A 23125-nucleotide genomic window follows, 5' to 3' on the forward strand; every position below is an offset into this window, starting at 1 on the left:
TATTGCGCCCTCTACTGCACATGCGGGACACTTTCAGGTCGTTTGCCCGTTCACACTGGAGATCACATACAGGTTGTCTGTATTTGGAAGTGTGAACGACTATGGCAAAAAAACAACAACTTTTTGACAAAAAAATCGGAATTGGGTCACTTCATCCTTCAGTATTAGTTCCACTGGCAGATTATTTTATTTACAACATGGGGAAAATATATTGTAAGTAAAATAATCTGCTAGTGGAACAAGTACTTTTTAAAATCAGTGTTACTTAAAGCAAGCTCCTGTTACTGAAAAGTTTCTTGTATGTTAGGTTTATCTTATTTCAAGTCTACTAAGATATTTGCTCTGGAATCTGGACCAGGAATACTTGGTGTAAAAGCAGGATAGAGCTAATTTCCCGTTCTCTGTCCACCATATTATTCTGGCCCTGAGTCGTGCAGGCTATGAAAGGCCACAGTGTGTGAGATGAGGCTGTCTGCGGTTTCTCCCAGGGGCCAGAGTGACATGTGACCTCAGCAGGAGGAGGATGTGTTCGGTTCCTCCCCATCACACAGATCCATACTGTAGCATCTTGTTTCATTTTCAGTTGTCTGTTTTGTGGTGTGTTCAAAGCGTGTTTAAAGTCCAGCAGAGGAAGTGAAACTGATATATTTTTATAAATGTGTTGCATGAAGTGAAGAAGGGAGGAGAAGTGCTGAATTACAAATCAAATATGACACCTAATCCACCCTCAAATCTCTCATCGTGACAGTGTGGCATTAAAAAGCCCCCCCCCCCCCCCCCCAGTGTGTCCTATCAGGTAATTCGAACCATCCAAAAATAACAAATGGCTTTAAATAATATGCCTCGGCAGCAGCCATGCCTGCTTACGCTCAGAGAGCTGCTGGAGCTGGAAAAGTGCATTGAAAATGGGATCTTCACTGAGCTAAAGCTCGGATTATTTCCTCATGCTCCAAAGCACAAATGGCCTTTGAATGTTCGCTCCCTTAAATATTTGCATGGCACCCCTTCCTCTGCGAACTCTCCCTCTTTAAACATCCAAGTGCGCCCAGTGTGTGAGCTCCTCGTTCATTCAGATTAAGAAAAATATTTACGATGTATACCTCACAGTGGTCACAAGCAGCACAGAGTAAATATTGGGGGTTGATTGAGCTCTCTCCTTTTCATCAAGTCTGTAGCTTTTTGGAGTGGAAGCAAACAAAAACAGCCTCTGGTTGAACCCCTGATTTCAGATATTTTTAATCGTAATAAACCAGAGAAAAATCGTGTCAGTCATCTGCATTTTCAAATTCATTTCTAGATAATTTGCTTTGCAAAAAACCAACAAAAAGTAGCCCGACATTGTAAAGTACAATGAAAATTATGGATGTTAAAGTTTTTTTTAAATTATCTGATCCACCTTACTAAAAAAAAATATAAAATAAAAACTAGCACTGCACACACCATCACTAAAAAATCAAGAGGTCTCATTTTCTTTTTCTTTCATTGTCAATCATTCACTGCTGTGAGTTTAAATATAAATGTTTTTTAGAGGGATTGTAAATATAACTCCAACTAACCAACTCAAATAAAGAGATATGATGTAGATAGATTAAATTAATAAACTAAACACATATAGCGTCATAAAAACATATTAGAGTTCTTTAGTTTTTTTTTTGTCTCGTTAATTTTTTAGAACATCAAACCAATCATCTAAGATAATCGGAGTAAATATAAAATGCAGCTTTGCCCTTTGTGAAAATAGAATAGCGTTTGCTGTTAATTATTATTAGCTGCATATTTTGTAACAGTTTCACTTGACACACCCAGACTTAATTACTCCAAATCACCTAAACAGAACCTGTCTGACATGAAGAACATGAAGTAGGATAAAAGATCCACATTATGTCCTGATCCTAAGAAAACACAACAGCAGATGAGAAAGAATGTCACTGATGTGCATCAGTTTTGAAAGGGTTTCAGAAGCATTTCAAGTGAAGATCAGAGACTGTGTGACTTACTGAAACTACTCAAAGTTTGCATAATGACTCAACAAGGAGGTCAAAAAGGAAGAAGGAGCAAGAAAGAGGTCAGACTAAAATGGCCACCATGGGGCAGTTTTAAAGAAACTACCACTGGTGACTAAAAATAATACAACTACTGTCTCACATACCAGCAGCTTACTCTATCCTTTATGGGAATCTGATCTGTGGACCTTTTCCAGAAACAGTGAAGCATGATGGGATTCTTTGCTGCTTCAGGATCTGTGTAAGTTACTGTAATCAATGGAAGCTTGAATTCAATCCTGGAGTTGAATGTTCAGCCATCAGTTCTGCAGAATTTGGTTATGATTTGATTTTATTTGATTTATTTCAAATAGGTTTTTAAAAATAAGAAGACAAGCAAGAATTAACATAACCAAAAATAATTTGTTTGCTTTTCTGTTTGAAAAGTTGTGGGAAGAAGTGAGCGCTTATTTAATCTTATCTCAATTTAATGAATTATGTTACTTACAGACTCAATAATTACCAAAATATCCATGTGCCTGTTCAATATGCTGGGCTAAAGAGCCAACAAATATATTATATTACATAAACAAAATGGTTACAAACTTTCTCTGATAACAAGATAAGAAAATCTATGGATAAAAATAGTAATAATGACAATTGTAAATAACAACCGAATATTAGCACAGCACTGACTGTTGTGAAATAATAAAAAATCCTGACATTTTCTACAAAAAGCCATGAATTCTTCAGTATCAAATGTTGACAATTTTCAGCTTTTGAATCTCAGAAAATTACAAAAGTTGAACATTTTCCACATTTTTTTTCTAGAAAATTTCTGAGATTAATTTTAATTTATGACATTTTTGTAGATAAAAAAATGTGCTTTGATTTCAGGTCGTTGTTCTTTTCTACTTTTGACTCAACAATGTTGGCCCACATGACAAAAAGTTTGGACACCCCCGGCCTAAACTAACCTTTGAACTCCTTGTGATGCTGCAGGATGAAAACAATGAGGAAAACTCAAAACTGGTGGACAAATTGATTTGTTTTTAATTTTAAAGTCGTATAAGGCAAACACATTAAGACTCAAATTATACAGAGACAATTAAGTTCTGGCCAGATTCACAATCCACAGCCTGAGGAGAAATGCTTGTTGTGTTAAGTAAACAACTTCCGCTTCTTTTCATCAGATTTTCTGCGCGGTGAAAGCAGGACTGAGGATGAATGAGCGGTTTTTCCCTCCGTTCTGTCCACTCCCTCTCATCTTTTATGTCCTACGCAGCAGGCATGCTCCAGCATCTATCCTCGCTGCTATCCTTTCATCGCCTGGAAATAAATTATTGAGTTTATGGGGCAGTATTTTAGTCAGTCACAGACACCGAGTGGGAGGAAAAGTGTTTTTTATGCCTTTAGTTACAACAAAATCAATCAGAGCAGGTTTAAATATGTTGTCCAAAATGTGTGTTCTGGCTGTTTTTAGCCATTTTATTTTGTCGTTGTGGCTAAGACTTATTTGTCAGGGATCTCAGTTTGTTTACCCTTGGCTGTTTTTTTCCCTGCACATCTACTTTGTGTTTTTGGACAAAAGAAGAGCCAGAACTGCTTGCAGCTCTGGGACTTGTTCCTGAGGTGATGTGATTAAAGGCTTCTGTCTGGGCGGCACCCATTTAAATGTCTTAAAAACATCACAGCTACTTTAGCTAATTGAATTATATATGACTGAAGCTACCAACAAAGCTGACATGTGAGATCAACAATGTGGCACCTAAATAACCCAGGCTGTTTGTACTGTCCTAAAAAGAGCCCAAAGTTTGAATATTACATCTTCAGGCTGATTTCATCTCCTGAATGGGTCTGAGTGCATATTTTAAACGCAGAGGAAATCTTAAATTCAGAATGTTTCAAAATGTTTTTTTTTTTTTTTTTAATTTTTGTCATCCACAGTTGTCCAAAGAAGGAACATAAATAGATAAGTCAGAAAGGAAGACAATGGTTGGTTAGACTTCTGCATAATTTGAAATCGTTTGCAGCCAAAGGGGATGTAGGACGATGTGCATTCAGTTCCCTTTTCATCTGATGGCTCTTTTTAATATAAGATTCTGCAGTTTGTGAAGCTCCTACATGAAATTAACTTAGTTATAATATCCAGACAATGTGTCTCTTTAAACAACTTTATCTCTTGATTCTGAAGATCTGATGTAACATATGCAGCTCCATGTGTAATAAACTCTCTTTCTGCTCCTTTTATTGATATTCTGAAGTGATAGGCAACTTTAACCTGATTCCTCTGTGTTTTGATGCGACTCCTTGATAATTCAGCCTGGAGTGGATTACAGTGCAGTTCTGTTTAAAAGTGTACTGACTAAACTGTGGTTGTAAAATTTAACGAGTAGTTTGTACAAACACCTACAGTACAGCTTTGAAAGCCGTGCACAGAAACGTACATTGTGGTTTTTAAGAATTAGACTCCTTGAGACAAAAATTGGCAATAAAATGTAAAGTTCAGCAGAAAGTATATGTGTTTTTATATCCAAGTTTTAACAAAAGGTAGAATCAAAAGATTTTTACTGAAAACCCAACTTTGCTGCACCCAAATGAGCTTTTATTCTTTCTTAAATTTGGCTAAAAATAGCAAGTGTTTTGAAAAAAAGTGACCCAAATCCTGCACTGCAAAAACAAAATCTTACCAACTATTTTTGGTCTAGTTTCTAGTGCAAATATCTTATTACACTTGAAATAAGACAAACTAACTTAAAGGTAACTTTTAAGCAATATATATATAGGGGCTTGATTTTAGTAGATAATTCCTTAATATTCATAAAAAAGTCAATAATTTATCTGTTGGCAGATAAATTAACTTATAACACGGGAAAATATTTTGTTATAAGTTAAATAATCTGCTAATAGAACAAAAAACTAGACACAAATACTTGGTAAGATTTTGTGTTTTTGTGTTCTTGTTACTGAAAATACATTTATTCAGTCGAACCCAAAATAAACCGAAAACTATCTTTTAATACAGCAAACATGCAAATTCTACTATGGTGTATTAGGGCCATTGTGGAAAAAAAATATAGTTGTGTATTTTTGCCAAAAAAGAAAAATTGAGAACAACCAGAAATTTTCTAGGAAAAAAACAAGAAAACTGAAATTTCAGAATTTCAAGTTTTCTAAACAATGTCTGAGATTAATCACAAAATTTCGGCATTTTTGGCAGAAATTTACTGTTTTTTCTATCTACAGTTTCCCTAATACACCGTCGTAAAAATCCTGTTAGAGTTTTAGCTCTGCAGTAAATATCAGGCGTCTTTATTTGCTTTATTTTAGGTTGGTTTTTGTTTGTTTTTTTGGCTTGTGACGATGTTTGAGTCTAAACTTTTGGCGTAAAGTTTGGACTCCCCTGTTTGAAGCATCTGTCCAGAACAACCACCACACGGCAAAGAAGCAAAACCAACACAGTCAGCCAAGAACTGTGAGGAATTTCTTTTCCATTTCACTTTTGTCAAAAATAAAGCAGTGATGTAATTATGGAGCGATGATGTAACTGTCTTTCAGCCTGATTGTGGTCGTTTCATAAGCCCATTGATTAATTAAGTGCTCAGTAACCAGAAGTGCTTTGCAGTTAATGTGATGCAGGCATTGCAGTTGGTGCCCTGAGATTTTTACTTCCTAGATTGGGGCTTTTTTTTTCTTAATGGATTCATGATTAAAAGCTAGATTAAGTGTCTTCCAACTAATAACAGTCATATTTCTTGCCCGTCTCTGCTCCTTATGACGCTGACCTTCCTTAAAAAACAAAGTGAACGCTTCGACAGTCGGTACCTTTCAGAAAGCTGGCTGATGCTTGATCTCAGCCCTTTTATTCAATAATCTGGGGCAGCAGCATTAATGTATCGTCGTCGCCGCTGATCGTTAATCAGGCGCAACAGGAGAGTCCAGGACTCAATTTAATCAGCGCAGATGCAGTAAAAGCACTGCAGGCATAACTCTGAGTTAACATTCCCCTTTGTGTGCATGCCAGAGGCTTGCAGAAGATGAACAGATAAGAGAGTCGTTCAGAGGTCGTCACCTGCCGTACAGTACACAGTTCAGCCTGCTGTTATTGAGACATTTCTGAGGAATGTTCTGCCTGATATCTACAACTTGTTGGATTAGCTGTGCTGTTGTGCAAAAAGAGGAAGAACCGGCATTACCAGACTCTTAGAGAGTCAACCTCTCACTGATATATTTCCTTTTAGAAGAAAAAAGCTGAATTACCTTACTTACATTGTGTTTTTTGAGTACATTTAAATGAGTAAAACCAGTTAACGTAGGGTGTTTCCTCTGTATGCCTATAAGACACACATTTAACATATTGTGTGGAAGTTTCAGGCTAATTTACAGCCATTGTAATACAAAATGTAAAACAAAAGAAAAATCAATTTGAATACTACTTAGAGTGAGATACTGGGAACATAGAAACCCGTTATTTCTTAAAAATCAAATGTCCTGAAATTCTGGGACCTCGTAACATTTAAAACTGTACGATTCAGGTTTAAAGTGACTTTGACACAAAATAAGAAATGTTGTGTGACAGATAGGGGGAAGGAAATTTAAATAATAAAAAAAACCCCAATAAGAACAACCAAAATGAGTTTTTGTTTCAGTGTGGATTGAAAAACTGTTTAAAAAGGACCAAAAATGGTATTAAAAATGTATAAATAACTGTACATTTAAGGATGAGAATGTGAGATTTAACTGGAAATAATTTACGTTTATCAGGTGTTTGGAGATTTGAATGTTTATAAGTTGATGAGAGAGGGGCAGGAAAGCATAAGAGGTGCCTGCTCCTTTTCGAACAAGTAATTGTGCGTGATAATCTGTTTCAATTTCATCTGACATAGGGCGTTGTTAGGGTGTTTGTGTGGAAAGCTTGTCACTGCGTCTCCTGCTCCCCCGGAGACTCGCCTGGTCAGCAGCCCCCGCTTCCTCGCAGCCTTCCTCCTCAGTGTCCTCTTCATCCTCTTGCCATTTCTTCTGTCGGTGAAGGAGGCGTGTGGGCTGGAGGAGAAGGAGGAGGAGGAGGAAGGGCATGTCAGGCTTTGGGGGAGTGGAGCCCAGGCGGCAGGCAGTGCATACAAACACACGCTGACACGCACACAAACACGCTCAGTCAGCGTAAGTGAACCAAGCGCCGGCTCCACTCAGCTGTGAGTTGACTGGTTTCGCCAGTATGCCGCAGAGGAAGAGGAGTTTCACTTTTGGAGCCTATGGAGGGTAAGAATGAATGAGACTGATTCCTAAAGACTCGCTTTGACGTGTGACTGTGAGCCCGAGTCTCTGTTATTAGCTGCTGCTTCGGTGACTCTGCAGAATATTTTCTACTTTGCCGATCCTGCACGGGAATGATGTCATTTTTATCGCCTTTCCTGCATGTCTTTCTTGATGTATTTATATATTTTATTAATATTGTTCAGGTATGAGATTTTGAAACTTGAGTGGGATCAGTGTGACCAATAAATGAACTTAAAATGGGGGGGAATAAAACATTCCAATAGTATTAATCTACAGAAAAAGACAGCAGTTATACATATGTTTTTGATATTCTTGCTTTTTATTCAACATTTTTGAGGCTTGTTGGCGTTTGCTTTATTTTCTCTGACATACTTGAATGTTTGCAGGACATAAAGCATTAGTCAGCAAGTGTTTTTGATGGGCATGAGGTAAATAGGTGTCCCAGTGCAACTGTTGCCTGGCAGAAGAGATCGATGGTGTGTTTGATTGTGTGTGTGTTTGAAAATGGCCTGCAGAACGTCTTAAAAATATGCTACTGTTAATTAACAGGTTGTTAAAATGACCGAGCAGTCCCAGCATTGGCACACACAGGACAAACTTTCTGAATTTTCCTGGTCAGATCAGGAACTCTTGGCCTGAAAAATGATCCCATGTGTGAAGAAGGCTCGTAATTCTCCAGAGGAAAGTGCATGCTGAGCATGAACGCAGCTTTGCACTTTTTCTGCCTGCCAGCATATTCAGTTTTCCAGTTGCAAACATGCTTAAGTACATGCAGTGTTGATGCTGACTGAAAAAATCATAACCTTTTAAGACGGCAGCTTCGCTTGCCGCTCTTGATCTGAGGAAAACTTGGTGTTGCACTAAGGCCAGTCACAATAATAAATAAATCAATAAATCAATTAGTCTCATGATAAATTAAAACAACCTCACTTGCATAATTTATCGTTTTTCTCTTTTTCTTCCAAAACTGGATGATAAAAGTCTTCAGTTATTCTTCACCAAATTATTTTGAAAGACAGTTTTGTTTACAAAAACTTCACATTTAATTTTATTTCTTGTTTCTGTTGTTTTATTTATTTTGGATATTTAAAATGTCTCCCACTTCCAGAGTTAAATGTTCATTTAAAGTTTATTGATCTTTGAGAATGGGTTCTTGCATCATTATACAATTTTATTACTTTAAAATGGTCTCAAATAATATTATCGTTTATCGTGATAACTTCTGGGACGATTTATCGTCCAGCAAAATTTGTTATCGTGGCAGACTTGGCTGTAATTTTTATCTTGTTTTCACCAACATTCATGTTTGAATCTCAAACCCTTTCATTTGGGGTGCCACAGGGTTCATCTTCAGAACCCTTTCTATTTGCTGATGCATTCATCGTCTAGAGTCGAACTCATTTTCGTTTGGGCCAAATCAAGATCATAAAGGCTCTGAAAGGGACGGTTGTGCCAGAATGTATTGATAAAATCTGTTCTGTTTAGTTAGAAAATCATTGAACAATTTCTCAGTTCTTCCAGGATTTTGTGATTCTTCTTGTGATTCTTTGCAAGAAAAATCAAATTTGGAAATATTTGCGATATTTGCTCTTATTTATGACGGTAAATTTGACTTTTTATCACTCGCTGTATAGATCATGGAATATAATCTGACATCAGTTAAGGCTGAGGCAGATGTTTACTACAAGTAAGAAAGTTTTTGACAATTTGAGAAAAATCCACAATAAACTCCCAATTGTTGGCACAAAAAAGTGCGGGGATTTGTTGATTTTGCGTGAATTTTGACGATAATTCTCAAGAAACAGGAGGGACTGATTGATATTATTTGTCAGTAAGTAGATAATATTTAAGTACATTTAGTGTTTCGTCTAGAATGTAGAGGCCTGCATAAGGAGCTACGGTGTGTCAAACTCGGGCCTCGAGTTTGACACATGTTGTCTTGGGTTTACAATAAAAAATAATTAGATCTTTTTTAGCCTCTTTATGCTGATGATTCCTGTCGCTTTGGCTCTCTGAATACAACGATGTTTGATGAAATTTCCAACTCGTGTCGTGATTAACAGCTGCGTTCAGACGTTTTGTTGTCGTCTCTGACCTCGACATCGTTCTGCTTACATCTCCGACCCCTCGGCGCTTCGTATCTCTGAGGTCACCTGGTCACAGGTTGTATGAACACCAGAGGAGACGGAGCTTTAAAATTAATGCCACCTGGGTTGCGGATTGGTTTTGTTGAAACTTTTAAAAAGTGGGGCATCCTTTTAGTTGGAAAATCCTTAATTTGATAAATTATGATAGCTTTATTCTGTGTTTTATGTTATGTATGGTTTGTTTTAGTCTGATTTATACAAATACAGCTCTGTAAAAACCACTGAACTGAACCCGACTGAAAACCTGGGTATTCCACCAAATATTGATTTCTGAGTTAAAACTTTAGTATTGTTTCTAAATCAATATAAACTTGTTTTCTTTGCATTATTTGAGACCTGAAAGCTCTGCATCTTCTTTATTTTGACCATTTCTCATTTTCTCCTATAAAGAATAAAACCAGAGAAACTGATAGTTTTGCAGTGGTCTCTTAATTTCAGAGCTGTACATGTATATCTATTTATTTAACTTTTATAGTTTATTTTGTGGTAGTTATCTGTAAAAGTCACAAACCTCTGTTTAAAAACATTTGCACAAGTGACAAACATTAAGAAGTTTGTCACTTGTGCTCTGAATTAATTTTCTGCTGCTGCTTATTATATTACTTCTGTCTAGTGAGTTGGTGTCCAACCCAAGATTTCTGTTCCAAAAGGCTTTTAAAGAAGCTTTACTGCATTTGCTCTTGTTAGACAGGACAGAAAGGTTAAAACTCAGAATATAATCCAGTTTCTTTCACTTCCATTCATGCAGAAACCAACACTGCTCGGACTGATGCGTATTTTCACTACATTGTTTGTTTTATTTGCAGCTCATTCCCGTTAGCAGCTCATCCTGAGCCGTTTTCACACAGGAAAACAGCTCCTGTGTGAACAGGTCAGGTTTTTGTCTGTTAAAATACAAACAGCTGCTTCTCTCTTTGGGTACTTGGCAGTAATGGAAAAAGTACACTTTGTTTGTCAGAATGAATTTGTAATTCTAGATATTTTCTGTCCGTTGTACTTGGATGTAGTTAAAATTTCAGAAACTTTTAAGACATAAAGTTCCAGGCCAGAAGAAATGACAAACAGTCACAACTTTAGTGCGGCAGGAAACATTTTAAATACTAATTTCCCCATTTTTATAACACACTTCTTCTTGTTTCTCTTCAATACTCTTTTTATTTTATTAGTATCACATTGACTGTTCCTCGAGAACTTTAACTTTCAGTTTTCTGCAAGTTTTCAACTTGTGTTGAGTCAATCTGACTACAGTCTTACTCAGAAATGTTACTCCATAGGGGAAATATGTGTTGAAATCTGAAAGGAAACGGGTAGTGATAACAACTGCTGCGGCTGGTGAAGGGAACAGCTGTGAGACTATTTATTGCACCTTGTCATCATCTTTATAATATGAAGAGGGACAAAGGTGACACATGAAAGTGTTTATAGTGTAGGTGTTTTATAACAGCACTATTCAGAGTTGAAAGACAAGCCTTCAGTACGGGAGATTTACTTTTTAAGTTTTCAATCTATGCTGTATAAAGACTGCAGATGCTTCCAACAAAACAGACTAAAGTTGCAGCAGAACTGCATTAGATTATCTTAATGTTAGTCTAATGAGATTGTAACGTGGTTGTTACTCCGGTCTGTGCTGGTGAAGAAAAGCTAAATTAAAAGGCAAAGCTCTTGTTTATATTCAGGGACAGACTAGAAAAAAAATCAACCTCATACTTTAAGGAGTTAATGAGGATAGTTTTTGGATATGAATGAACTTTGAACTCTGTGGATGGATGTTTGAGCAATACTCATGTCAATCGTCAAGATAAAATAGCAATGTAAACTGAAAGATGAAGGGGAATGTTGACACGTGTATGAAAAGGAGAAATAGTGATAATATTATGGCAAAGTTATTTTATTGATATTTTCTCATTTTAGCATATTTAGTAAGGGTTGGGTTGCTTTAGCCGATTGTTCTGAAGGCAGATTTACCACAGTTTTTGTAGTAAACGAAGCTGAACTTTTGGCACATTTCGCAGCGTTGGGAATGTAGCCCTGGTGGCATACCCACCCACCAGGAAACTGTCAGGTATACCAGATTCCCAGTACGCCCATGTTTGTGTTATGAAATGTTTATATGGGTTAAATCCAGAAACAAGTGGCTGAAATAAGGCGCCCAGTCTGAAATGGGCCCCTGCGGGATATTATTGGAGGGTAGGCTCATAACTATCACTGCACCTGACCCACAAGAACACAACCACATCTCCAACGTGCATCATGTGCCTGTTGCAAAACCAGCACAAACCCAAACCACACAAATACAGGCCACATGCGCATAACATGCATGGCCCACTAAAACAGCTGACTTATTCTGCTGGTTTTTTCTTTACGAATTATTTAAAATAATACAGATGGGAAAACAAAGTCTATCCGTATGATCCACGGGAGGTGGAGGATGGAGATTCCCATGTTCAGGTGGTGTGTCATGTCAGAAGAACGTCCAGGAGGTGAAGCAACAATATATGCTTAATTTCTACTCTTTGGGCAAACATGTAGACTAGATTTAATTTGTTTAACCTGCAGTTTTAGCACGATGCTCAGGAAGAGCGCGGCAGATGTCACGGTTGTCCAACCTGATAACCAGTTCGCGAAACCACAAAGAAAAAGCTCATAAACCAGCGACCCCACCAGAACTTTGCTCACGGTAAAAAGCTTAGGCAGGATCCAAACAACCACTGGAGGGATCAAACTCTGCTCATTCATTTTTAGCTTACAGAAAAATCACCAAGCCATCAAATAAACAAAAGTAAACTGATGTACATGTGCCCACAGACTCACACAGATGTGGGCTTCATACAAGACGCTTTCACACAAAAGATATTTTTTTCTCTAAAATTTTGTTAATAGCTCAGACGGTTAGATAATAAACAATCCCACAACTATTTACGTAAAGGGAAATCTCAAGGTAAGCTGCATAGCTGCCAGTAGGGTTCGAGGTGGTTCAGCCATCTTTTCAGGACGCTTAGGAAGTGTTCCCACTGGGAGAAGAGGGCAGACTGCGTATGCTGAACCAAAGAACCAATAGATTGGTCTTCTGTATTTGGCCTCATTATTTGTTGTTTATTTCATCTGCTGCAGCTACTGGAACAATTGATTGAAGACAGTGGGGGAGTGAACGAGCTTTCTATTTCAGGCAAACGGTAATTTTTTTGTGTGTGGCAGTGGCCTGGAAAGGCATTACACTTGACATTTTGGTATGTCAGCCTGATAGATCAGCGGGGGCTGTGTAATACACCCTGCCTGCTTCACTTTATTGGCATTCAATGAAAGAAACGCAGTCGCCAAGGATCTCTAGATGCAAGACACTGCTCTCCCAATCAAACTTTGATGCAGCTGGTATTTGCTTTGCACAAGGTAGATCATGACCTCGCTGAGAATTGCTATTTCCTACAAAAGGGTTTGCAGTCCAGATTGATCATGACGTAAATATTACTTTTTTCTATCTATTACTTGTAGAAGCTCGCATATTTGTTAATAAGATGACGCATACTGTAGCTATGTGGCTTTGTCTGGTGGCTCTGCTCATAAACTCCTAATCATGACACAGAGCTATGAACTGCTAAATGAGCGCCCTCACAGTCTGAACAATGACGCTCTATGTTGCACAGAAAAGCTGGAAGAATGCTCGTCAGTCCTGTAAAAAAAAAAGAAAACAGCTGAATGCAAAGATAGGCATTGTTTTGAAATCTGAGATGTTCTCAGTTGTTGTTGGTAAGGTCATCTGATTATTTGAAAAATGCCATTCCTGCAAGTAAACAAGAAGACAAAAAAATGAGAATAATTTGGTTTAATCTGCAGATCATGAGAGGAATTTAACGTTTTACTCTGAATGAAAAAAAACGTTTATTTATATTCATCATTGTTTAGAAAGAAAATCAGCTGTTTTTGACAACCTGGTGCCTAAACCTTACACTGTAAAACATTTGAAGTTGGTTTAACTTGAAAATGAAAGTCCACCTGCTGCCTTGAAAATGCAATTAAAATCAACAATTGAATTGTTTTGGTTTAAAATCAAAAATGAAAGTTCATGAAGTTGATTTAACAACAAACACAATTTGTCTAAACATTGTTTTTAAGTCAATAAATCTTGAATTTTGAGTTTTAACTTAATGTTCCAATTTAAACCTAATAATCATTTCACAATATGCAAGAAAGAAAAACCTGCCTGCCCTCACCTGCTTAAAACCCACATTTCTCTGTTATTTTCACTCACATTATAGAGTTAAAATATATACTTATTTTACTTTAGAATCATTTAAATTCTTGTTTCAAATTGAAAGAACAACATTTCTGATATGATATTGAATTGTATTAAACTTCACAATGAATTCAGCTCAGAAACATTTAGTGTGATCAGGACATTATCATCAAGCATTAAAATAAACATTTACATTCTGGGAAATAGTTCCCACTCCTGTCTTTTTCTTCTTTCAGTTTTTTTTAAGTGATAATAGTTTATTCAACTCTCCGAGGCTTGACAAAATTAATAAAAAGTTTACACAAATCATTACTGTAAGTTTGTCTCACATTTAGGTTCAAAATCTGAAACTCGCTAAATTTATTCGACTTAAAGAGTAGAAGAGAGTAGACGCAACTGAATGCAGCTCAAATGTTTTACAGTGTACTGCGTTAAGACAAAAGAAAACAACGGACAAGCTAATTTTGTTTGAACAAAGGTAAACGCTGACATGATTAAAGATGACTGTGCAGACAAAGCAGAGCTGTTGGCAGCGCGTTGAAGTACCCTTCTGAGGGCAGCGGCCAAACAAACAGCATGGCAACCAGAGGGCCCTTCAGGGGCCCTTCAGGGGCCCACCTTGCATATTTACTGTAACAGTCACATTCATATCTACAACCACAAACCGTCTGTAACAAACAACAGGAAGCTGAGGCGTGTTAGCTTTGATCGTCTGTCTAATATTGACCGTAAGACTAAAGTTCAATTAATTTTTTATCAACTATGAGAATAAAAACATCAACAAGTTTATGCAATAATTGGGATGTCAAACTCATTTTCATTTTGGGACAGATCAAAAATGTTCTTAAAGGTCCGGTTGTGCAAGAATGTGTTGATAAAACCAATTAAATGGTCAAAATATCAATAAATAGCCGTTCCTCCAGGATTTTGTGATTGCTTTAGTGCTTTTTTGTAATCAAAATTACAGATTTTTTGGTGCCAAGATAAAAAAAAAAAAGATGTTTTGTGATATTTTTATTACTCACCGTATCGTATTTTGGACCAATTTTGGGAATATTTGCAGTAAAGTCAGAAAAAATGTGGAGATTTTTGTTGATTTTGTGTGAATTTTGCAGATTTGTGAAAAAGTGGAAGAACTTATTGATGTAACTTGGAGTCCAGAGGGTCACATAAAAAGCTTAAGTGGGCCACAACAGAAAGTAGTGACTTATAAATGTGTGGCGAGCATTTTTACTCAGCCCCCTTCACTCTGATACCCCTAAATGAAACTGCTTTAAAAAAAGGCATCAAATTTATAAAACCATCTCAGTATGAACATAACTGCCATTAAATACAGTGACTAAAAGAAAACCTTACATAGTCTAATTATCCACCCGTAACATCAATGGAAAGGTTTCTATGAAAACGTAGCCATGTGTGAGAGTGGCCCAGTCAAAGTTCAAACTTTAATTTAACAATAAATATGTGGCAAAACCTTCAAATTAATGTTCACAGAGATTCTCCATCCAGTATGACTTAGATTTTAACGGGACTATATGATACTGTTTAATATTTCAACACAAATTTAGAATAATAAAATATGAATAACACTGATTCAAATATCAAAACATTAAATTATTAAAATAATTAATTTATATATAATCAGAGAATCAAGAAGTGATTATCACACATGCATCAAGCACACAAACATTGTTGGTTCACGCTGGACTCTTGTCATAAATCTCTGTGGAGCCGATGCGTTACGGTGTTTCTTACTGTACTGCGGCGCCAAACCAGGACATTCAGCCTCTTTGTGCTCATTTCTGTGGGCTGAATGAGCCCATTGACAGCAGCTCACTCAGCCCACACAGGCTGTCCAGATCTGCTCACGTTTACTATTGTTTTGACAATGTTGTTTCTGTTGGTTATTAATAAACAGCATTTTTCAGAGCTACAAGCCTTTACAGCACTTCAGTGTGATCTGTTGTTTTAATATTACCCAGAAAGATGTGAAATGAGGGGCTAATGTGAGTGAGATGGATCCAATGGTGTTAGAGTCAAGGTTATTATAGTTTAATTATAGCAAAAACTGAAAAACTGAAAGATTTTAACTAAAAATAAAATGGTAAATAATGGGGAAAAACTATAACTAACTTGAACTATGTCATGCATTTATAAAAGTAACTAAAACATGCTATGATTATAGATACACTAGCCTTCATTTTTATCAATTTTTTATTAGCCTTTCAAATTGAAATTTATGTTTTTTTTTGTACACAAGCAGTTAGGGTTAGGGTTAGGGTTATCCACAAAATGGCGACAGCAAAAGTTGTGAGGAAACACCAGTCAGTCAGTTGTTCAGCAATAATTGAATATAGTTTTTTGAAAATGGGAATTTATGTTGAGCCCAATCGATGTAAACATAATCACAATACAATACTTTGACCTTTTTGAATTCTGTGCCTAAAAAGATTCCAATAACTTATAAAAACTGAAGAAAAAATAATCAGTATTTAGTATTTAATTGATAAAAACTAACAAACATATTCTAAGAGCTAATTAAAGCTAAATGAATTAGACCACATGTGTCAAATTGAAGGCCCGAGGGCCAGATCTGGCCCACCGTAGCTCTTTATGTGGCCCTAGACTCCGGATTACATGAATAAGTCACTCCAGTTTTTAACCGTTCCACAAAATTCACATAAAATCAACAGATCCACAAATTCTTTCTGATTTTATTGCAATTCTTTTCCTCTGAATTGGTCATACACATTGGATTTAAGTGACTGCTGCCTCAGCCTTACTTGATGTCAAGTTATAGTCCGTGACCGATATGGCGATTAATAAAAAGTCACGTTTAATATCATACATTAGTGCAAATACCCCTTACAAATGTTTCTAAATTAGCACCACAAAATCTGTGATAGTGAATACTGAAACAAATATATATTTATTGATATTTTAACAGTTTAATGGGGTCTATCAATACATTCTGGAACAACCAGCCCTTTAAGAGCATTCAGATTTTTGATATGAAATGAGTTTGACAAACAAAAAAGTCACGACAAATAAGACTAAACTATCACCCTGGTTAGACGGCTTTTAAATTAAATTTACATTTGCCGTGGACTGCTAAAGAATCACATAGATGTATTTCAGGATGTCATTTATTGCCATAGACAGCACAGAACGATACGGTCTGAATAAATGTGATGTAGGACATGTGACCACAGGATTCTGCCGTTTGTGTGAAGTGAAGCGATATCACATGATTGGTCATTTCTCTGTCAGGGTTTGGATCCCCACCCCCTCATTCGCCTGTCAAACTTCCCTTTCCCCACAGTTGTGCTGCACTTTCTGTGTTTTTGCTAAAGGGATTTTGGACTGTCAACATATTTTTATCCAGATCCAGGGAGAAGTGTTGCCTGGAGAATTGTGTTGTCTCCTGCTTTCTGTCTGAATTGGTCCGTTCAATAAAACACTGAGGCGTCATGCTCGGTAACATGCGCTAAAAACAATGTTCACACTTTCTCACATGTTTTCTGCTGTTTGAAATTAGGATGTAAGCTTCATTAAAAGGTGAAAGAGGGAGGTCAGATTTTTTAAAACTGAGGGCTGTGTTGAGAATTTATGAGAAGTCAATGTCTTATGTGCAGTTGGAAATTCTCTGAGAATCTTCGTTAGGATAGAACAGAGATTAATCAGATACGTTCATCCATCCTTCATAGTTCATAAGTTTACAGTAGATCAAGGGTGTCCAAACTTTTTGTCACAAGGGACAAAACTGTAGACTCAACTGTAGTCACATGCCAAAAAAATCCAACTAAAATCAAACAAATAAAGACGCCCGATATTTATTGTAGAGCCAAAACGTGAAAGGGATTTTTACGATGGTGTATTAGGGAAATGGTAGAAAAAATAAGATAGATAAAAAAGATAGAAAAACGGAGTACATTTCTGCTAAAAACTCAGAAATTTTGTGATTAATTTCAGAAAATGTATAGAAAATTTTTGATGATTTAAATTAAAAAAATTCAGTTTTTTTTCTAGAAAATCTCTGACATTACTCTCAAAATGTCTTTTTTTGGCAGAAATGTACAACTTTTTTTTTCTACAATGGCCCTAATACGCCATAGCAAAATTTGCACGTTTTCTGTATTAAGAGAAGATAGTTTTACTGCTTTCAAGATTTGTGTGGGAGAATAATAAAGCAGCATAAAACATAGAGAAAAGTGTAAAAAAATGTTCTCAGTTTTACTGTTAGGTGCTGAAGATGCTGTCTTTTGTTGTCTTCAATGTGTAGCTGTTATTGCAGATGCCAGGTAGGATTTGTGACCTTTTTACCATCGGCTTTGCTTGCAAACTGTTTAGTCCAAACTGTCAGATGATTTTAGAGATTCTCAGGTGGGTGCAGCACTGACCCTGATTCCTTCAGACTAATTAAAACCATGGGAAAAGGAAGTGACTTCAATGAATATTTACTTTTACCAGGAGTTTAGCAGCGTCAGATACCAGCAATGTTTCTCATTCTAAACTAGCATTGTAGCAGGACTTCACCTTTTTTTTTTCCTTTTTGCTTAAAAGTACAATAAAAATCGGAAGTGTTTTAGGCTACGTTCACACTGCAGCTTGAAGTAACCCAATTCCATTTTTTTACTTAATGCGACGTGAATCTGATCTTTTCATGACGGTCTGAACAACAAAACCCAGGCCACTTGGATATCCGATACGGGTGAAGTGAATCTGAACGGCCAGGCCACAGTCATCCGACCTGACCGTCATTGATACTCGAACAACGTCACTATTCTGCGCCCTGATACGCAAAATCGGGAAGAAAAATAACTATGGCGGACGATGACGAGGGTGAAGTTGTTAATATGCAGCTCCGGACGGACGACAACTTTAAAATCGTAAGCTATGCTCCACTGTTAGCATCCATGTTTACTTCCGCAAACACTGAGCACTTCTTTTTTTATTATTTTTTATCGCGGTTGGAAAAACCCTGAGCACAGTCTCCATGTGTGACGTTATTGCGCCCTCTACTGCGCATGCGGGACACTTCAGGCTTCTGTGTGAACGTAGCCGTGCGTTCACACTGCAGCCTGAAGTGACCCAATTCCGATTTTTTGGCAATTCCGATTTTTTTCCGGGGCCGTTCACACTGCCAGTAAATGCGACCTGTATGCGTTCTGCAGTGTAAACGGGCAAACGACCTGAAAGTGTCCCGCATGCGCAGTAGAGGGCGCCATAGCGTCAGCGTTCTCAGTGTTCTGCCAACCACCATAAAAAGAAGAAGTGCTCAGTGTTTGCGGAAGTAAACATGGAGGCTCACGGTGGAGCTTAGCTTACACATTTGAAGTTGTTGTCCAACCGGAGCAGCATTTTAACAACTTCAACCTCATTATAATCCGTCATAGTTGTTGTTTTCCTTCCCGCTTGCGCTTATCAGGACGCAGAATAGTGAGATTTGTTGAGAATCAGTGACGTTCAGTTCGGATGAATGTGACCCGTATACGTGTCAGATATGGGTCACATTCTAAAAAGAATCCGACCTATGCTGTTCACACTGCCCTCAAAAGATCGGATACAGGTCGCATTATGTCAAAAAAATCGGAATTGAGTCACTTCAGGATGCAGTGTGAACGCACCTTAAGTTAGCAACTGGTGGTGTATGAAAAGGTCCGAAATCCCAGGATGATTGGATAAAGTTTAGTTAGATTATGACCTGTTTACTGTGTTTCTTACATTTTGGGTTAGAAAAGTCCTGAAGGAACATGCCACAGCGCCAGGTTTATATCCGAGTAATGAGTCGTGATTTTTAAGCTGGATTTTCTCTGGACCGCTGACCTACTTGCTGTGAGCAATGTCGCTGATTTGATGCGCGCTAATGGCCTTGACTAATTTTTAAAGTGAGGAAAATGTTTAAAAAGTTTGCAGCGAGAGGGAGGAAATCTCAAGCAGATGAAGTGGACTTACTTTCTTGTAAAGTGCCACAGCTGTTGCAACTGGTGGGTCTCTTCTTGAGTTTTCTCATCTCTGCTGGATGATTGTGTCCATGACTACCACTTGGTAGGTTGATGCCTTTCTAAGAGCAAGGAGGAACCATAATTTTTGGTGTAATATTTGCATGTATTGCCAAGCTTTTAAAATTGTGTCATTTATGTGGACTATTCTTACATCTCCCAGTGGGGTTAGGTGTAAAAACTTAACTCAAAAAGCAGATTATATGAACCCATTTGACTTTCCGTATAACATAATATGATATAAATTCCACTTTGTTACAGAAGTATTCACTTAACTTTCACTTTTTCACATCTTTTCACATTACAATCACAAAATAAATTATATATGTTTACTGGAAAAATAAATATGGTTCTTATTTTTTTTTCAAATATAAAAGTGTTTTTACTGCAACTAATTACCATAAAAAGAATGACAGAGCACAAAGCAAACATATAAAATCAAATTAGATCAAACTTCCTCCCTTACATAAAAAACACGACAATGAAACAACAGCCAAATCTACAGTGGAAGGGTTTAGATCAAGTCACATTCATATGTTAGGATGGCCTAGTCAAAGTCCATCCATTTGAGGATGGACTTTGACTAGGACCTTAGTTGATAGATCAACTGAGGCCTATCATGAATCTCTTTGGGGGCTTCTGAGTAATTACTGGGTAATAGAAAAAGTATGTGACACTTTTCAGATTTCTATATATAAAATTATATTAAAAACCATTTATTATGATTTATCATGATAAACGTTTTTCATGATAAGAATTTTGATTTATCGTTGTCACAATAAATTACAGTTAATGATGTTAAAATTCTCCCAAACTGTCCACATTTTCTAGATGGATAGTTTTGCTTTTTTCTCCATCGTTTGTTCAATGAGAGCATCAGTAAATATTAATAAATTAGAAAATATGATTACCTCAGTTACTGTGTGCAGTTTAGTGATAAAAATCACACTTTTTTATGTGACTGGTGTCCTGAAGAAGCGAACTGGAGATGGGAAGGTTTTTCCAGAGCCATAAAGTTCACTAAAAAAGAAGTAACAAATGTCACATTTTTTAAAATCAATTTCAGAATAACTTCAAAGTTATGCTTTGTGCTGTTCTGTCACATAAATTAAGTGGATTGTAGCTTTAAATGTGATATATGTGAGCACATCCAAGGGATAGGAGGACTTTTATAATTTATTTAAACACTTTATATATAACAGCTATTATCTAGAACCTACTTTCATTGGGAAATCATTTGTGCAGCAGTATCTCTCCTCTGTCTCAGCTGCTGAGTTCTATGTTTTTCTATTCACTCAAACTGTTTATTTAATATTGGAATACCAAGCGGGAATACCGCTTGGTATTTATTCCCGCTCTTTATTCTCGGCACACCCTCCTTGATCTCATTTTATGGGAATTTTGTAAAACTTGAGCAAGGATGAGCGGCAGAGGAGGAAGTTCAGAAAAATGTTTTTATAAGTGATTCATACAAAAACAAACTTTCTCTCCAGACTTCAGTTCCCCTCTTACCTGCTTCCAGGGTCTGTTTCCTGTAACTAACTGTTTTCTGATAAGGAGGAAGTTTTAAGCTTTCATTTTATTCTTTTGCAAATTTCTCACCAGAAAAGGAGAAGTCCTAACTTTGCTTTTTTTTTTTTACTTTTGGTTCCAGTGTCTCCTCTTTTTGGGTTTATTGTGATTGGCTGCGGTTTTGTTTGTTATTTTTGAATGAATAAATTAGAAGCTAGTTTTTGCTGTTACTATTGTTCTTTGGATTCCTTTCATTCCACGTCTTTCAGATAATAAGTAGAAATAATTACACAAGTTTGAAGAATTGCTTCATATTTCACTTTCTTTTTCCCTTGAAGAAGAAAATTGCTCTTGCAGAACAAAAATATGTTTCATTTCAACACAACATATCCCCATATAATGGCCTGATTATTACTTCTGTCTTATTATAAATAGAAGTAGATGTTGAGCCACAGGGTTCTGTGTCTCAACATGAAGACAGATGATCTGTTAATTTGACGGTCTCAAAATACGATTATCCCCATTTAACCTCTCCATTTTTCATTGTCGTGAATGTCCATTAAAATAACAATAAATAAATAAATTCAGTCAGTCTGTTTAAGAATAATGAGTGGAAATGGCACATTGCTTTAGCTAACTGGTGTAAAAGTTGCTGGTGTGATCAGCAGATATGAAAGTGCTATAAAGGCAGACCATTTACAGTTAGTGCTGTCTTCCCTTCAAATTTGTCTTGTAAATTGAAACTCAGAACTGGAAATGACTCTGCTTCTGAGTTATAAGTCAGGAAATGATGGGATTTGCTGATTTTTTTTTCTTTAGTTTTTTTGTACATCAAAGCACTAAAAGAACATGTTTCCATATAAGCATTGTACAGTGCTTATTTTTCTACTAGTTTAATGCGATACAAGCTGTCAGGAGTACAAATAAGTTTACTGCTGAAACTTCACGTCAAAATACTTTAAAAATGACCATAGGTAGCTGCACGGTTGCCTGCAGGAAAAAAAACTTTACTTGCAGGTAAAAAGACTAATGTTCGTATACTTTTTAAGTAAGTGTAATTAGAAAGAGATCAAATATCGCATTATGGAGAAGGTACGTGTCTAACCATTGGTAACCATGGAGATAGTGCCGCTCCCGTCATGTTAGCCTAGCATGTATGGCCAAAGCTGGTTGGCATCTCGTTTTTTGTATGTTTTATGGCTGCTGCGGTTTAAGAGGAAATGCTATTTATGACATAGTGATATAAATAATGTGGTGTGAATTCAGGCAAAGTCGGTAATTTGATCAACACGTCAGGAGTGAGGAGGTATGAGTCGGTTTTTAAGCTAGCTGTTTAAAACATTTGTAAAAACAATCGTCTATGAGGCCCAACTGATTGATTTACGTTCACAGACTCAGACTCAAACAAGCAGAAGCTATGGTTAAACTGGCAAAAATAACTTGGGAAAACTATTTCTGTCGCTCTGTTCAATATGGTCCCTTATTCCGACGTCCATCATGGCGCGTCGAGTGATTAACTGACGTGCAAACGGTCAATCAAACTAGAATTTTGTTGGAGACTATCAACTTTTCCATTAGAATCTGACTCAGAAGATCAACATTTTAATCTTATGAATACTACAGATCAACATAATCCCCAAATCATTCAGTCTCCTGAAAGATTTAGGTTTAACTTTAAGAATAAATACTTTTTGATTTAAACCAACACCTTTCTTCTAAATAGTTGCATTTTGGAGGGGCCCAGGCAGAGTCTTGACATGAAGCTGAATTTAAGGAGGATCAAAATATTACAGTGATGCCAAGGAAAACCTGGAGTTCATCACAAATAATACATTTATACCGGTAGAAAGGTGCAAAAAGAACAACATTCACTTGTCATTGTGTCGCATCTGCATGTTTGCTACACCAGCTGCAGCCATGAATCACCTTCATCACTTAGTGACTGTAAATATTAGGAAGGTTTCCTCTGTTTTT

At 36.8% G+C, this 23125-nt stretch overlaps 1 protein-coding gene across 8 annotated transcripts in view; it reads left to right on the forward strand.

Moving 5' to 3' along the window:
• Positions 1-7011: 7011 nt before the first annotated feature.
• rap1gapa (RAP1 GTPase activating protein a) overlaps positions 7012-23125 on the forward strand; it is a 57771-nt gene continuing 41657 nt past the window's right edge. For 3 of the 8 annotated variants that reach the window (XM_015009921.2, XM_015009922.2, XM_088007188.1), the window contains exon 1: positions 7023-7241. In XM_015009921.2, coding sequence (XP_014865407.1) covers positions 7198-7241 — 44 coding nt within the window. In that variant the 5' untranslated portion in view covers positions 7023-7197. Of the gene's footprint in view, positions 7242-23125 lie in introns of all 8 variants that reach the window. The other 5 variants (XM_015009932.2, XM_015009930.2, XM_015009924.2 and 2 more) reach the window with 4 other exon arrangements.

This window comes from Poecilia mexicana, unplaced genomic scaffold (assembly GCF_051168715.1).
Source record: "Poecilia mexicana isolate PSO_F unplaced genomic scaffold, ASM5116871v1 scaffold_7, whole genome shotgun sequence".
Classification (NCBI taxonomy): domain Eukaryota; kingdom Metazoa; phylum Chordata; class Actinopteri; order Cyprinodontiformes; family Poeciliidae; genus Poecilia; species Poecilia mexicana.